Genomic DNA, 17,256 nt, shown 5'->3' with positions numbered 1-17,256 from the left:
TAGTCCTCAAAAGTCTGTCAGTGTCTTAAGGCACTGTTTATCTCCGGCAGGCCGAAGAAAACAACGCCATCGATTTCTAATCCTAATCCCCCTCTACTGGTTTGCTGCTATTGATCATCTATCCATCCATTAATGAGATGGTGGAGGGCTTATGAAGGACAAAGGAAACACGCCGGTATGCACCTCGTCTTTTGTCTCCAGCCAAGCGTCACCTTGTCACTTCCGCTCGCAGCGCCGCGGAAAATACATGCAGGCGTGTGCTTTTGAAGAGGTTTAGCAAATACAGCTGAGCCGCTTTGCCTAAATATTGAACGTCCATGATATGGATGAATGCGCTAAACACACAGAGGGACACATATCCTATGTGCATAGATCCACACACACAGACACAGAAAGGATTACATTTCAGTCCAAACAGCAGTGATGGTATGTGAGTTATAATCTTTGATAATTACTCTGCGGTGTTTCTACACAATCTCAGGATCATTTTCTCAACAACCCGATCCTAAAAAAACACCAGTGAAGCTGTGCAGATAGAAGGTAATTGCGTTTAATAATGTGTGCCGGCCCTCCCTCAGTGGTCTGTGTCTCGCTGTGATTGGTTTAAGTTCACTTTGAGCGCTTCGGGCACACATTTAAGCATTCAGCATGATCAGCACCAAGATGGGGAAAGTATCTGCAGTGGTCACTTAGTATCTGCATTGGGGATGGGGAGACAGTAACGATTGATTCATTAATTGTTTGACTCATTGTGTGGAATTCTTGCTGCACTGAGCCTGAAGACTCGCCATGGCACAACATGAATTCTGCTCACCACGACACTGATATGATAACAGGAGTTCAGAACATACACCCCGCACCTTTTAACAATACAGCGGTGCCTTGAGATACCAGTGACCTGACTTCCGAGTTTTTTCGAGATACAAGCCGTTAGGGCTGGACACGAATGGGTGGTGACTCGAATTGGGGTGTGAGTGGGCGTGGAAAAGCGATCATCGAATCAGAATTTTCAGACAAATATCAGATTACTTATACTTTATTCTGACAAAAACTGCAACTGCTGCCATGCAACATTTACTTCAAAAAAATAAACAATATTTCCTAATTTTTAGCCTGTGTTTATGTGTGTATTTTATGGCTAATGTTTGTGCAGTTATACAGTAGTTTGTTTTTGCAGTTGATCATGGATCACAGATGCAAATAACCGCAGCCCTCCACTGAGACGATGATCTTCACGGAAGGAGGCGTGCGATAGCCGAGCCTGAGGAGCGGCACGGATGTTCACGCCTGATGGCAACCGTGGCACAATGAAGGTGAGAAAGTTGCGCGAGATCCAACATAGCGAGGGCAGATGATGGGTTAGATCTAGCCGGCTAGCTATCAAACTGGCTAAAAAAACAACAACTCGGGGTTCTACCTTTGGCGATGGTACGGCGAGGAATCCTGGTTAAAGTAAGCCATTTTAAACTAAAAATAAAACCTTCTTCTGAGGGAGAAGCAGCAGCCAAAACACGCCAGCGTATGTTCTTTCTAGTTCAACAGAAATAAATGATCAATAAATAAATAATCAAATTGGATTTTTCATTCGTTTCAAATATGACATTATATTTCGGAATAGTACAAGCCACTCATTACTGTCAACACGAATAACGAATCGGGATTTAGAGGGCGAATCTGAGCCCTACGAGCAGTCATTCGACCGATGTTTTGCTTTGACTTGTGAGACAAATGTTGACATACACGCACTATATGGTGGTAATGAACTCAACTCACTTTACAACAAGCAGCAGTTTGACAAAAAGTGAAGAATTCTTCCCAAAAAAGAGGCTTCAAGCCGTTTATTGGCACTCCCAGTTGAAATTTGCTGTCAAAGTAAACAAAAAGACAAAAAGAATTACATGTGTATTTAAAACAACTACCCAGCTTTGCCTTAGTAAAGTCAGATTAACTTGATGCTAACAAACAATCCAAAATGCCAGAGACTGGCTAAGAAATCATCTGTGTTATAAGCGACAGATATTTGAACATAAACGGTGAAGCAACACATGTATACAGATATATAACAACACTCACAGGCATATATCCTCAGCGAAGAATGAGTAATATTACTGCAGCTTACTGAGTTGTGAAACTCTTCTTCATGTGTGTCTCTATTATACTGCCCCCAGATTGTTATGGCATGCACACCGGGAGCAGCACAATATCCATTGAATTGACGCAAACGTGTGTAATTCTTAACATTCTATTTAATTATGTCATTGCTGTATGTTTTTTTTTTTTTTTTTTTTTTTTTTTTTTTTTTTTTTTTTACAATACGACATAATGGAGAGCTATTTTTCTTATTAAAAGGGAAAAGATGATTTGCGATACGAATGTTTTGGGTTGCGATCTTGGTCATGGGAATAATTCAACTTGTATCTCAAGGCACCACTGTATTTGACACCATTCGATCAAGTTGTGCCAGGAAAATACAAAAGCCAATGGGAACTTTGCATGAGATGGCGGTTCAACTCCTAATTTAATGTCTTACATCGGGAATATTTTTGTTTGTGCCAGATTTTCCAAGTTTCATATGTAAGCCACGACACACAGCTCTAAATATTAGCACTCAAGAAAGGTTTTCTGGCTGGTCCACCATAATTACAAATCCCTACAGGAGGTTAGCTGGGATCATGATGTCAATGACAAAAAAAAAAAAAAAAAACCTCTTTAGCCACCACCATGATTTTGAAGCTGTTACTTTAAAGTCAGATTTTTACGTATTGTTGTTTAAGACCCACTTTACATTCCAACACCCGCCGATGGCCACAAGTCACGGGGAGAGACACAAAAAATTTGATCATTGATTTCCTCCATGGGGGTGTCTGAGCCCTCACGCTGCTAAACTTCGGAACCCTGCAGGGCATGCGCATCATCTCGTTTTTCACAGCCACCACCTCCCCCTGAAAACCTCCACGCTCCCCTGACCTCTCACCTTATGGGGAACAAAGCATTATTTGGAGAGTAGACAATGGGCTCTCTAACTTGTCCAGCCTAAAATGAATTTGAATTTTACAATTTGTACCTTTCAAGCGCAATGTTTCATTGATAAGTTTGACTCCCTGCCCCTCAGCGCTGTAGAAAAGTTGATGCTCTTTCAGGCCATAACTTTTCTTTTTATTCATCCACATATTTTACTTTCCCATGTTTTTCTCTGATAAAATCCCTGTAGCTGAAGCTGGCAGGCAGAGTGCTGTATTTATGCAGGTACAAGTTGGTGGAGGTCAAAATAGAGGTGGAATGAGAGTAAATATTGGATTTGCGTGGCCAGGAACATGATTCCAAATGAATGCTAGTGTTGCTACCGCTCCTGCGGATGTGTAAACAGGACAGATGCTTTGTCACCATTGACAAGCACATGAGGTGATAATGTGTCAATGTTGTGTTTGCACATTTTTCCACAGGGGTCTAATTGACTCCCAACAAGAGTGCATTACTTTCCATGAACATTGTTGTGATTTAAATGAATTCTACACGAGTTCATGATTGGTATTTACTAAAAATGATCAGTTCATTCACTTTTAGGCCTTATTTGGCTGTAAGAACTTTGACAACAGACTAGTGCCTACATATTTTATCGGTTGATTTTGTGGAAAACAAAAGGCTTTTTATTTAGTATTGAAGTTGTAGTGATTATGTTTTTTAAAGACTACCCAAATAGATGACTGTGCAAGCTTTAGCTGCAGATGTCTCGAATGATATTTGATTGTTTTAGCACGGACAGATGATAAGGAAAGGATCCATTATGACACATATTTGTATATCAAATGTATTCAAAATTAAAGGAATCTTCAATTAGTAAGGACATTGTAAACATAATAATTGAATGCAATAAGAACTGTATATCTCAGTTCATGTTAAACATTTCCATTTTAGAGGCATTGCAGCATGTCAATATTCTCACGCATTTAACTGAAAAGTGGCTGTCAACCAAATCTATCAAGATTTTCTAGTGACATTGTGCATCTGAATTCAGGTTAAGAACAGGCACTTTTGGAGAATCACTGCATACACTGCACTGTTGTGGCTATTCGAATGTAATTTTACGTAAGTGACCCTCAAGCAACTACACAACCCACGTCTTTGAGACTAATCTTGCAAAGATAGGCGGAGAAACAACTACACTAATATACGGTGTGGTATAGGCCTAAAGTACTAGTTGGAAGATGTTAGTATATGAGTTTTACAGTATGTGCTCACTAGAGGTTAAACCGATTAGCTGACTAGTCGATCACGAGAGTTCACGTCTCTGCATGGACATTCAAGGCTTGAGGTCGACTAATCGCTAATCACGGGTTTTGGGCATCTCGTGTTCCAATTGGGCAATTTACAGAGGACTTGCTGTCTGCTGCCGTCGGAGCAGCAAATTGTCCATTTCACAAGGCTTCTTATGTCTGTGTGGGTCATAGAATATGAAAATAAGATGATGTTGGATCAAAACAGGGGTTTGCCTCGCTAGCTTCGGCTATTCCGATCGCAGCTAGTCTTTAAATACTTAATACTAGCACGACCGCGGGACTGGCGGCGATGAACGAGGGCGTCGGCGCGAAGTGAAGCTCCGTCCGTCTTAGTCGGCAAAATGTTCTGTTTAATAATGCACGTGCAACAACTGTTTGATAACGAGAACTTCATTCATATCACAACAACATGCACCAACATTACGACAGTTGTGTCGCAGTAAAGCATACGGCCATACTATGCCATAAGCGTATGGAAATATTTTACCAAAATTGAGACCGCTTGAAAAATATGTAAATCTCTCCTCAAATCCCAGAAAATATCATAAGTGAAACAGAGAGATGCTTAATTTTTTTGGAGCCTGGCTAGGATATCCCATCTTACAGCACACTACGCTATGCAAGACAACATGAGACCCCCGGGCTCGTTGAAGAGAAAAACATGCACAGACCTCACAAGAATTACAATAACATCATTCAGCATAATGGTGAGTTGTATTTTTAATCATTTGTTTTTATTTGTTTCTATGCCGATCTGTTGAAATATGTCTTTTCGTAAAAGTGTCCATCATGCAAAAAAAGGTTGGGGACCGCTGTATTGTGCTGAAAATATATCAATAACATCATCGATTTTTCGACTTTAACTGGACTTTCATCACATTATAATTGATAACAAAATATCAGTGATGTAGTAGTATAGTTGTTCAAGCCCGAGTACTCACAGATTGTCTTGACGTATTTGTCCTCCTGTAACCTCCTGTCCTAAGAAGATCCATAGCATAATTTAAAATATACACACATTATGTCAGATTGAAGCCCATTGGGGTTTAAAACCTTCTGTGGTCCTTGTAAGATGTATTACAGTATAACCATTATTCTGGATACACAGAGTGTCATTACTAAAAGAGCTTGTGAGGAAGCACCTGGTGTCGATGTTGGAGATCCCAAGCTGCCATCTGCACTGTTTGCCCTCGGACTTGTAGGATTAACGTTAATCGCAGTGGTATTCCTTTTGGGATCCACAGGCAAACAGTCCAATGCTTGTCAGAGGCCCAGCGTTCACAACCCATATTGTTTAAAGATCTGCTCATTGACATCTTCACATCACACGGACTTTGTCAACTTAGTTTGAAGATCCATCGTGTGAAGCTGAAAATGTCAAACTAGACTTAACCAGCCTTTTTTTTGTTGTTGCAAGTTTACATTTTGTTTTCTTTTAAGTTTAAATGTCCGATAGAACTATTATGCATGCACATTGTGCATATCAACAGTTTCATACACTGTACATATTGGGTGTATTATAATAGATCATTGTCGTTTTTTGTTGTTGGTTGTTTCTATATTATTAATACAAGTGTATCTGTATGTCCGTCCATCTGTTTCATGCTTTTACGGCAAAACTGTCAAGAACGTCAGCTTTAAAATGCATGTCACTGCAAAAAAACAAAAAAGAAAAACGGCACCCTGGGGTTGTTTTTCTCCAAGTGGGTAATAATGACTGCAGCAGAAGAAGTCATTATGAGCAGCCTAATGCGTGTCAGATGCTACCTGTCCACAGCAGGAGCAGCAGGGAAGAGCGAGCCAAGACTTGTGTGCCTGGCCAGCATAATGAGACAGACATGGCCTGCCATCCTGGACAGCTGTGTGTGCGTGCGTGTGCATGTTCATGTGTGTGTGCATCTCCAGCCCGTGCAGCATACTCTACATTCCCTGGCGAAGTGTTTCTTGACGGTATTTTTCGAGAAATACACACACAGCACAGTCTCGTCAGGGTTGCCGTGGGAATGCCTGCGGCCATGTGTCCGTCTTTGAGGGTGATGCCTTTAATCCTGAAACAAATCTCGACTTTGTGTTGGGTGTCTGCGGTTGTGTGCGAGCGAGCGTGCCCGTGTGCAAAACTCAGTCTCACAGCCATTAAATTACGGCTGGCTGTGCAGCAAAGATGCCCCGCTGCCACTCCCACATGGAAGAGAAGGCAGGATTAGCCGGATCCATACGAGCCCTAATCTGGGGACAAAAACCCACAATGGCCTCCCACCGAGACATAGAGACAGAAAGATTCAATTTGAATCTGCCCTCTCAGTGTCTTTTGGGGTTAACATTACTACTGCTCACTCGACCATCGGTCAATGTGGACTCGGGCCCGTGCTGTTATCCTTTTGATCGATTCCTTCTAGCGCAATTTGGAACACACGCAAGCCTGATTTGTCACAGTCAGTGCAAATGAAAATGATCTAACTAAGGCAAGTTTTAAAAAAGTCTACAAGCTTTGAGGGAGTTGAGATGAGAGAACAGAATCACACTGTGTTTGTGCTCCGGTAGGTGCTTCTGTTTTCGTCACCAATGAGTTCAGATCGGTGCAGCAAAATGTTTCAATGTGTGTGAATGATCTATGCACTGAGGTAAAAACAGTTCTGTTTTTGTTTCGAAGTTGCGGCTGCGCCTATTTGGAGAGCGTTAATTATTTTTGTTCATGGGGCTCTATTTTCCTAGAGAGCGCACCTGCGGCATGGCGCAAATGCCGGCGGATCCTGATTTTCCCGCAAGGGCAAGACTCGTTGCAGGTGCTTGCCAATTCGTCAGACCAGTCTGCGCTAAGTTGTCCTTGGACATGCGCCTAGCGGAGTGACAATTTGGTGGTAGAAAGTCGATTTATAAATACAGCTCAATAAATTAGAATAGTGTCAAAAGCTTAATTTAGTTATGTGGTTCAATTCAAAAAGTGAAACTCATAGAGATGCACTACAGACGCTCATAGTGAAAGATTTGATGTTATTTTTTTTAAATACATACGTATAATTTTTAAATGATTATAGGTTACAGCAAACAAAACTAAAATATTACGTAACAAACAATCAAGAAACAATGAACATTATTTTTAATGTAGAAATTAGGCAGGAACCTGCCCTCTGAAGTATTTTGTTAGTGTTTAATTAATTTATATATAGTATGAGATAGTCAGCACAGGCTAGACAGCTGGTTTAACGCAATTTTGGTGAACTGGATCGGGACACAAGCAGACAGATACTGAGCTGTGCGGACAGATTTAATTCGCCAGCTGTTATCACCAGCTCATTTGCTCACATTGTCTGTTGCCACACTGGCCAGAGCAGTGACAATGCTCCACTGACGCACGTATCGCTGCGATTACGCATCGTCCTCTTCCACACAGAGATGTCTCCGTCGAGACTGTCACTTGCACCACATTCAAAGGGTGTAACCCGCCTCTGTCGCAAAGTTGCGCTGCCTGCCGTACTGGATTTATGCAGTTTATGAAAATAGGGCCCTATAGCTCCATGAGTCAGTACTACATAGTTCTCAGTCTTATGCCTGGATAAGACTACGAGATAAATTTGGTCTGTCTTTCACAATGTCAGACTTCTGCCATAAAATTTTGCTTTCTTGGATAGGCAGTGGCAACACTACACGACATGTATACCTCCGTATACTGTCTTTTACGATTACTGGGCTTTATCTTGTCAAATCAAATACTATCGGGGAGGCGTGACTAGAAAATGTGATACCTTTTATTGCAACCGAATGCAACCATTACTATGGCGATAACAAGTTGTTGTCAAAAAATTGATCACTGCGGCAATGTTGGAGAAAAAAAACCAGGGAAAAAATGTGCCATGTCACGTGGTGCTTGGGAGAGGACGTTTTGGGCTGTCCATTCAAGAAGGGCTTGATGTATGTTCGCGTACTTTTAATACCATACAGCTCACAAGAAGGCAACAAAATGTTATTTAGCCTAGCAAGCTAGTGCTAGCACTAACGTGTGTACGTAAAAATACCGGTGCTCTGTCGAATCATGCTCTTAAGCTTCAGTAAACATTGGTTTGTGCACGTGAATGAAATGACAACGGCGAGCATAGGAGGCAATGCGCCTGTCACAATTCACAATCCTATTGGTCGAAATCAAGGTGTGCTGTCGGGGAGCTGTAGATTATGTTAAACTACAAGAATTTTGTTGTTCCTGACGAAATATGTCAGGCTCGATCTGGGAAGTCGCTCGCGATATCAAATTGGGCCAATAACGTGGCTAAAATCCTGTAGTCTGATTTAGGCATTAGTGCAAGTTTTAGGCAATTATCTTCAAAGACATTTAATGCATTTAGAAACAAATCTATGATTTCACTTTACAGGGTCTTGAAGTACAGAGTGTGAGTGCTTTTGCCACCTTAGTCTCCCATTAACATAACATTTAAGAGTCAAGCTTAGTATGCGATGCACCATCGCAAAAGGTGGCCTGGTCATGTGACATCACTAGCTCATTATTGTTGAGGAGCAGCAAGTTTCTGTGCCTCGAGCCAAACGGACTCATTCTCTCTCTCTTACTTAGTGGCATCTGCCTCATTAACCACCATCAGCATTTCATTTCTGGAGTCATTGGGAGAGAGAGGGTGGGGGGGCTGGTGTGTCTGCGTATTTGCATGTATGTGTGTGTATGTGCAGCCAACTCTCATTAGGCTGGAAAAACATTGGCATATTTGCCAGAATCCAGATTGTGTCATCCCTTCCTTTATGTATCAAAAGCATCCTCCAATCAGCTCCCCAGTGTGTGTGCATGGTATGGTATTTGAGGACAGATGTGTGCTGATTGGACAAGTTTGCACAGTGAACTCAGTCCAATTTATCCGGGCAAAAGCGTGATACCACATGAAGACAGCTCACAGCTTTTTCTTCTCCTTTTGATTGCAAGATCTCCCTCCATCCTGTCTTTCTGTCCGTCCGTCCTCTCATTCACACAGCAGACAACCCCGAGTCTGGTTCCCCTAACAGCTTTCAACTCGCCTTTCTTCTTCAGTTTTTTTCCTCGTTACTGGCACAGTCGCGACGTTAAGAAGAAATGCATTATTCTGCCAAATGAAAGAAACAAATATTATAATTGTCTGTTTTGTACAAAAATCCAAACTGACTATTATTATGGTTATTGTAAAACAATCTTGCATCATCATTGTAAAGCTACTGTAGGAGGAATTGTTTTCATCCATATTGCTTGGTTGGTTTATTTTGTTAGCAGCATGATTGCATTGCAATTAGATTCTTTTAATGTTATTTTGCAAACATTTTGTGACTGTATCCTACTGGCATGTTTGCAATGATAACCACGTAATAATTTAAACTCACACATAACCCTAATAAGTACATGTAGTGTAGAAAATGGATGGATTTTCCTGGATGGACTTTCATAGTATTGCAACGTAAAAACTGACATACACACAACTTCCCAGTTTTTTCAGTGAAAGAAGCTGTCATTCAGCCGATTCTTTTGCTTTGACTTGTTTTTTTTTAAAATTGTTTATTTTTTATTATTATTATTATTATTTTTTTTTTTACAAGTGTGCTATATGGTGACAGCAAATTCAAATCAATACAGTTTAAAACCAAGCAGCAATTTGGCAGAAGTGAACAATTCTTCAAAAAAGAGGCTTCAAGCTATTTTAAGGCCTCTCTTCCAGTGGAAGTTTACTGTTAAACTAAAACTAAAAGAGAATAACGTGTATTTAAAACAACACATAACGATACCGTAGAGTTGCTAGTTTAATGCTAACACAATGAAAAATGCTGTAGACAGGCCAACACATAGCATGTATGTGGCGGTATAACAAGGCTTTAAGCAACGGCTATTTAAACGCAAAAGGTGAATCAACACATGTACACAGACAATTATAACAATACTCACAGGCATTCTTTATCCTATGCGAAAAACGATTAATATTGCTGCAGCTTACTAAGTCACTTAGTTGTGAAACCTTTCTTCATTTGTGTCTACATGACTGTATTATACTGCCCTTCAGTGGCTAAGTTGCACACACCAGAAGGAAATATATGCAGTCATTATTGTACAATGTACATGGATGAATTTTGGCATTTATTGTAATGCGATATGGCAATCAATTCAGTTTTTCCTCAGTGCTTCTAATTTACAATATACGTACAGTAGAAACTACATAAAAAAAGATCATAAATAAACAAAATATTTCATGTTGCTAATGAAAAACAGTCGTGACTGTCATGACATTCTAATGTAAATGTCTAAATAATACAATTCAACCAAGAACTATGAAAACAAAAGTAAAAGATTCAGTCCGTTACTCTGTAACTAGTGATGACATATTCGTCTTGACTACTCCCAATTTCGCTTTGCATATCAAGAATGTTCAAAGATGTGTGATGCTTAGACACAGGGGAGTCGATTATGTATGAATTTACATTGTACACAGATGCACACGCACACAGACACACACACACACACACCTACACGCACACACACGCACTTTTCTTCAAATCAAGCCAAAGCAGCGAAAAAAGTCCAAAACAAAACTGGAAACCATTCTGCTTTCATGTCAGCTTTCACAAAACAGATAATAAAATAATGCAAAACAGAAGTGAATAAGAGGATGGGGCTTTAGTCTCAGCAGAAACCTGTGGCCACGTCCTTATTGTGTTTTTAGAAAATGCCACAGGATGGAAGTTGACAAAAGTGCTGCTTTCGCACTTCTCACATACTTCCATTCCACTCCTTTTACTGGTCCACTGGTGAAAAGTCCCCCTAAAGTGCATGAATGAGGTAAATGGAATTCTTCTGCACGCAGGTGTCCGTCCTGTGACTCAGACTGGAACCATTGTATGTTGCATGTGCTGCATCCGAGACAACATTTCTTGCTGTACACTGGCAACTAGTATGTCCTGGTGCGATGGTGTGAGGATTCCCAGTCTGTCCATTTCCCTGTGGGGAGAGAGGGGAGAAAAAAACATATTAGAGGGCACTGACCACTTAGGTAGTCACAGCAGAGAAAAGACAGGGTTGTTTTGCACCAAAACACTCAAACAGAAAAACAGAGGAAGCTACTTTAGTTTAATTTAAAAAAAAAAAAAAAAAAAGGGTAATGGAGAGGAAGTAATTGGTGTCAAGGAAATATGTTGAAGTGATATGTCTTTGACATGGGCATGTGTAGAACCCAAATGCAGTACTGTGGCCCCACACAGCCTGCAAAGCACAAGTGGCACCTGTAAAGCTGAAGTTTACAGCAGAGTTAAAAGTGCTGCTGTATGTGGAAAGGCTTCCTTATACTCGTGCGGACGGCGGCCGCGCTGACATCACTGCGGGTATCCGGCCCGTAGTTTGCCTTTACACTCGAGCGCAAGCCACGCGCGCAGTTTTGAAAGTGTACTGCAGTTCACCTCCAAGTCGAGCGTGTCGCTACTGCTGGTATTGGCTAGGATGGAGGGTGGGTGGAGTTTCAGGGTGGAGTTTCCTCTGGATTTTTGGGGGCATTTTCGGTAGCCGTTTTTACTTTCCTTTCAGTAACAAGGAACAAAGCAACAACAATGGCGACCGTGCAACAGTGTCTGCGAGAACAAAATGGACCTAGATGACCAGATGATACGTTTAATTATGCTGCAAAATGGATCAAGAAGGCGGCAGCGTAGATGGTATGTAGAACCAAGGGGCACGCTGAGTACGTCATCACAGCATGATCTTCGACGCGCAGCAACTATTTTTGCCGTGTGTGCGCAGAGGGGCCGCGCGGGGCAATTCGTCGGTCACGTGACGCAATGCGGGCGTTTTTGGAGTATAAAGAGGCCTTAAGATGTCATACTAGAATCAACACAAACTGTATACTTACTGATGTGTGAGTGCCAGGAGGTTGTCAAGGCTGGAGTATCCCCCTGCCACAAGGGTCTCTGCGTACCTCTCCAAACCAATTGACTGCAGCCATTCACACAGCGACCACTTGGTCACACACACCTCTGGTAGGACTGACACACACACCTCCGGACACCCTCCTGACTCTAGCACTGCAGGTCTGTGAGCACACAGAGAACCCACTGAAATCGGTGTGTAAAATCACACTTGAATGTGCATTTGTGGGTATTTATTTGGATCTGTTAAAGAATGACATACTTTTTCTCAGCATAATTTTATTGTACAGTATATACTGCACCTTTCCCCTCCAGTTTTGCGCAGAGTCCCAGGGTTCCGAATAAGCTTGTCCAGCATGTTGAGGATCTGACTGAAAGTGGGTCTCTCGGCTCGGTCTTGTTCCCAGCAGTCCAACATTAGCTGGTGCAGGACCACAGGACAGTCCATGGGAGCAGGCAGGCGGTAGCCCTCCTCGATTGCTTTAATCACCTTCAGGAAGGACACGGGTGGAGGTTAAATCTCGGTGTTGGTGCTGAAACTGTACATCTGTAGCCGTATTCCTAAAAATGTTCCGATACTGCGACACCGATACCGCATGACTAGTCTCATATGTACCTTCTGGGTATGTGCCATGTAAGCCATGTGGAAATACTTTAAGGTCAACACAAATGACATCACTTTTAGCCGACTGCAAATTATGCTCTGCAAAATGGATGATGAATTTCTGTTCGGCAACCTGCGAGTTGCAGCGGTGGGCCAACCTGCAAGCACGCAGTTTCTAACTACCAAAGCAGTTTTTGCCCATTACCAAATGAAAGAGGAGCCTGTTCTCAAAACATTGAGTAGGATCTTGTACAAAACAGCTATTGCCAAAAACTGACGTAGAGTAATCCCTTGGATATTTGCAGTTAACTTGTCAAAAATTCCCCTATTCATATTTTTTCCCGTGTGGAACCTATACCCAGCTAGTCATTAAAAAAAATAGCCTATTCCCTTTTTTTTGTGCTCTTTCTGAAACATGCTAAGATGCCGCCAAATCCCTGTGCGAAAAGGAAATGGTGTCAAGGAAGTAAGTTGAAGTGAAGCTTTGTATGTTGGGAAGGGGCTAAATTTAGCCTGGATTGTTAGTGGAAATCTTCCCCACAGGTCTTTGTTGGTATACTTTTACTAAATCTTATAATTTGTAAGCCATTTACTTTTAGGGGTAATATTTAAATATGTGTTTGAAATGATAATCATCTGTTTTGGCATCATAGTTAGTCTAATACAGTATGTACGGGTTAAACTATAAATACAGGCTCTTATAAACATTTTGGGGAGCTCGTCAATTACTCAATTACTTTTTTTTTCTATTCACAGCAATTAGTAGGTAATAAACAATATTGAATGAAACTACTATATATTGAAGAGGATTTTATTGAAGTTTTATAATTATTTTGCAAAAGGCTCCACCTATGAATTTAGAATTGCTTTGAATCTCCGAAATGACCTCTTTAACCTTATCGTGTGTAAAAGCATGTTTGCATTGAATTTTGGTTCTGGGCCTGTGGGCTGTCAAGATTCATTGGCCTCCCTGATTTGAAAGCAAAAGCAACCAAATCTCTGTGAAGGGGCAAAGGTTAAACACACACACTCTGCTTTGTTTGCCTTCAGAAGTCCTCCCTTGAAATATCTGAGACGCTGAGCCTGTTTCATGTATTATTCTACATCAAGGGGCCTCATTGATGTTGGCATAATTAATCTCGACAGGAATAAACGTTTGAACAGAGACCAGTTGCGCACAAATCGTGTTTTGTCACAGCAATCGTCGAGTGAGCACTATTAGAAGGCTCGTAAAACGTGACCGTACGTGGCCTCTGCATGCGCCACATGCATGGATCAGCATGCTAGTTGAAGTGCAGTTCAGTTGGTGACGAAGTGCCGCCTCCATGAGTAAAAATACAATTGATCGAAATTCTGATTCAGGGCTTTTCAGAAACCATCTGGGGCTTGAAACCTGAGCAATGTCTCTGTGTTTCGTGTCTTCTTATTGTATTCAAACTCTACTTGACATCTCAACCTGAGCCAAAGTGATATCGACAACCTCAGCTTTATTATGTTAAGTGATGGCACTTAGTCATACATTAAATGTAAAGTTCTCTTTTGTACAATCTATGTTTATGGTAAATGCACATAATAGATTGGAAACATTTAAATAATGTCCAGTGGCATACATTGTTGTCGTCTTTAACCATGGATTCTAATTTTCGTCGTTTTAGAAGGGTATTAAGATTAACCTGCTAATGAGCCTCCAAATTAGTATACATCTTCTGTCTCAATGCTGCATTACTTGTATCGAATAGTTTAAACCACCAACGTAATGTCACTTTTAGAATGTAAACTGGAGTGGTGTCTCGGAATACGAGTTTATTTTTTCCGTGACCATGCTGTTACACAAAACACTCATATCTCAAGTCATTTCTCACATTAAAATGCAAAAACAATAATAATATATATATATATATATATATAAAAAAAATTTGAAGGAAAATAGCACTCTATCATATTGCAAATTATAAAATGTAGTAATAACATAATTAAACAATGTAAATAATTAAACAGTTTCTGCATCATGAATAATTCATTGCGACTCGTTCTGGTGAGTGCAACTTGGCCATGGGGGGCAGTGTAATACAGTCATGAAGACAAAAATGAAGAAGACTTTCAAAACTACTGTAAGTGATGCAGTAAACTGCAGTAATATTCAAATTTTTTTCACAGAGGATAAAGAATATATGCATGTGAGTATTGCGCTACTGTATTGTCTGTCTACATGTGTCGCTCCTCCGTTTTTGTTCATCCGAAGAACTCATTAATCGGGTCACTTGTATCCAAATATTTAGTTACATCAATGTATGGGTGCAATGGAATGGCTCATTTGCATATCACCATCAAAAATAAACTTGGGGGGGAAAAAAAACAATGAATCACTCTTTCATGGCGGCGAGGCATACTTTGTTTATATCTTAGAATAACGGCTTCAAACGCCTTTTGATGTTACACTGGCTTGTAATATGGAACTTTTGACTAATTATTAATTTTTAAAAAGTCTTTGATGTGACATTTATCTTACAGTGTCAGAAATAAAGCTGCCGTGTGAGTGTATTTATGTCCCTGAGGTGTACAACCTAAACTAATGTAGAGTTACCGAGAATATATTAGTAGTACAAAAGCCGTACATTTGAGGGTAAGTAAACAAGACACAATCGCCCCCATGCACTGCTATGGTGCACTTTTTCAAGGACTTTGCTCATTCTTCTGATAGTAAGATGACTTGTGGGTCAGAGAAGATATAAATACTCACATCCTGGTTGTTCATGTCCCAGTAGGGCCTCTCGCCATACGAAATCACCTCCCACATGACGATGCCGTAACTCCACACATCACTGGCTGGGGTGAACTTCCTGTAGGCGATGGCTTCCGGAGCTGTCCACCTGATGGGGATCTTCCCGCCAGGGGAGAGGTAAGTGCCAAGGGCTTCCTGAAATTATGAAAGTCACACAGGTTCAGTGTAATCATTCATCAATCAATCATGAACCATGTTTTGTGTGACAACTACTGTAGCTGCCAAGCAGAGATGTTTTGGTAGTTCTTTTTCAGGTCAGATGGGGATTACTGTTGTATAGGGTAGGAAAAAAGCCGTATGTGCTAGGTTATATGAACACGCTCTAAGAATTATGTAACAAATGTATTTATTCTTTGCAAAGTATAAGTCAGTATAAGACGTGAGTAGCACAGTCCACAGCGCTGTTTGTCCATGACAACCGCGCGGATAAACAAAAACAAATAAATAAATAATATCGCTCTTTGAACTTATTACTGTGTTTATGAGACGTGGAGGGTACAAACTAGAGAGGTGAAAACCGCACGTGTAATGAAATCTATGCACATAATTCACTATAGTGATAAATAGTAATAATGACATTCAGTAGAGGTGCAATATTGCTAATGCAGTAACAAAACTAAGAATGCGTTTAGCTTAATGCAGGGTCCTTTTTCATAAATATTCAAGTCAATGCGTGCCCAATTCCGATGATATGTTGGTCTTGCTCGCCTTTCTTTCTCTTATTTGCACATTTGGCTTCCTTTTTGGCATCCTCCAAGACATCGAGTGTGCGACGCCAACACAAAACCAGAGCAGATTTCAGCTGAACTGATTTTTTCATTGCCAAATTTCATAAAGCGAGGTGCAGAAATAAACATTTATATATCAGACATACCCCTACATATACTGTATGTACAGAGAAATTATGGAAGAATAAACGCCATAAAATAGGCTTTTGTGTTAATGGTATATGATCTGGGCAGCACAGTAGGGCATGTAGTTAGAAATCAGTGGTTCTAGGTTTGAATCTCTCCAAAGTCATGCATACTAATTTAATTGAAGACAACATTTCCCATCAGCGTGAATATGAGTGTGCATCTTAATTTGTCTGTATGTGCCCTGCGATTCACCCAACCTCTTGCCCAAAGTCATTTGGAATAGCCTCCATAGTTCCAGTTTCAATATTGTGATGATAGGGGAAGTGGAAAACACTCGGAAATGAGTGGACGGAGTGTATATGTTCTTACCCTTGCGGTGTATGCAGCTTCCTGGTCTTCCTCCAGAACCCGACTGAGGCCAAAGTCAGACACCTTACACACAAGGTTGCTGTTGACCAGGATGTTTCGTGCGGCGAGGTCTCGGTGAACGTAGCTCATGTCTGACAAGTACTTCATGCCTGAGGCAATCCCACGCAGCATCCCGACCAGCTGGATCACCGTGAACTGGCCGTCGTGTTTCTAAACGGTGACAAAAACCAACGAAGCAATAGGATGAACTATTCAAGGTCAAATTTTAGCTTGCTCTGATACAAACAGGACAACATAAAGAGAGTAAAATGTACCCGAAGAAAAGCATCCAGAGATCCATTTTCCATGTATTCCGTAATGATCATTAGTGGTTTACCTAAACACAAGAGTTAGAGATCAGTGGTGGGCGATCAGGGCCCAAACACCATCACAACCTCTGACCTACATTATTCCCCAAATTATTTTCTCTTCTTTTCATAGCATTTCTTTTGGCTGCAC

General features: G+C 40.9%; 1 protein-coding gene across 2 annotated transcripts in view; it reads right to left on the bottom strand.

Annotated features, from left to right (window-relative positions):
* Positions 1 to 9,855: 9,855 nt before the first annotated feature.
* LOC133411345 (ephrin type-A receptor 4-like) overlaps positions 9,856 to 17,256 on the bottom strand; it is a 35,421-nt gene continuing 28,020 nt past the window's right edge. For both annotated transcript variants that reach the window (XM_061693616.1, XM_061693617.1), the window contains 6 exons: positions 17,073 to 17,134; positions 16,759 to 16,968; positions 15,491 to 15,667; positions 12,449 to 12,636; positions 12,131 to 12,310; positions 9,856 to 11,229 (listed from right to left, as the gene is read on the bottom strand). In XM_061693616.1, coding sequence (XP_061549600.1) covers positions 11,112 to 11,229; positions 12,131 to 12,310; positions 12,449 to 12,636; positions 15,491 to 15,667; positions 16,759 to 16,968; positions 17,073 to 17,134 — 935 coding nt within the window. In that variant the 3' untranslated portion in view covers positions 9,856 to 11,111. The remainder of the gene's footprint in view (positions 11,230 to 12,130; positions 12,311 to 12,448; positions 12,637 to 15,490; positions 15,668 to 16,758; positions 16,969 to 17,072; positions 17,135 to 17,256) is intronic.

The sequence above is a fragment of the Phycodurus eques genome, chromosome 13, assembly GCF_024500275.1.
Source record: "Phycodurus eques isolate BA_2022a chromosome 13, UOR_Pequ_1.1, whole genome shotgun sequence".
Taxonomy (NCBI): domain Eukaryota; kingdom Metazoa; phylum Chordata; class Actinopteri; order Syngnathiformes; family Syngnathidae; genus Phycodurus; species Phycodurus eques.
Note: the sequence above shows the minus strand (reverse complement) of the source record. Positions and strands in the feature narration are given on the sequence as shown.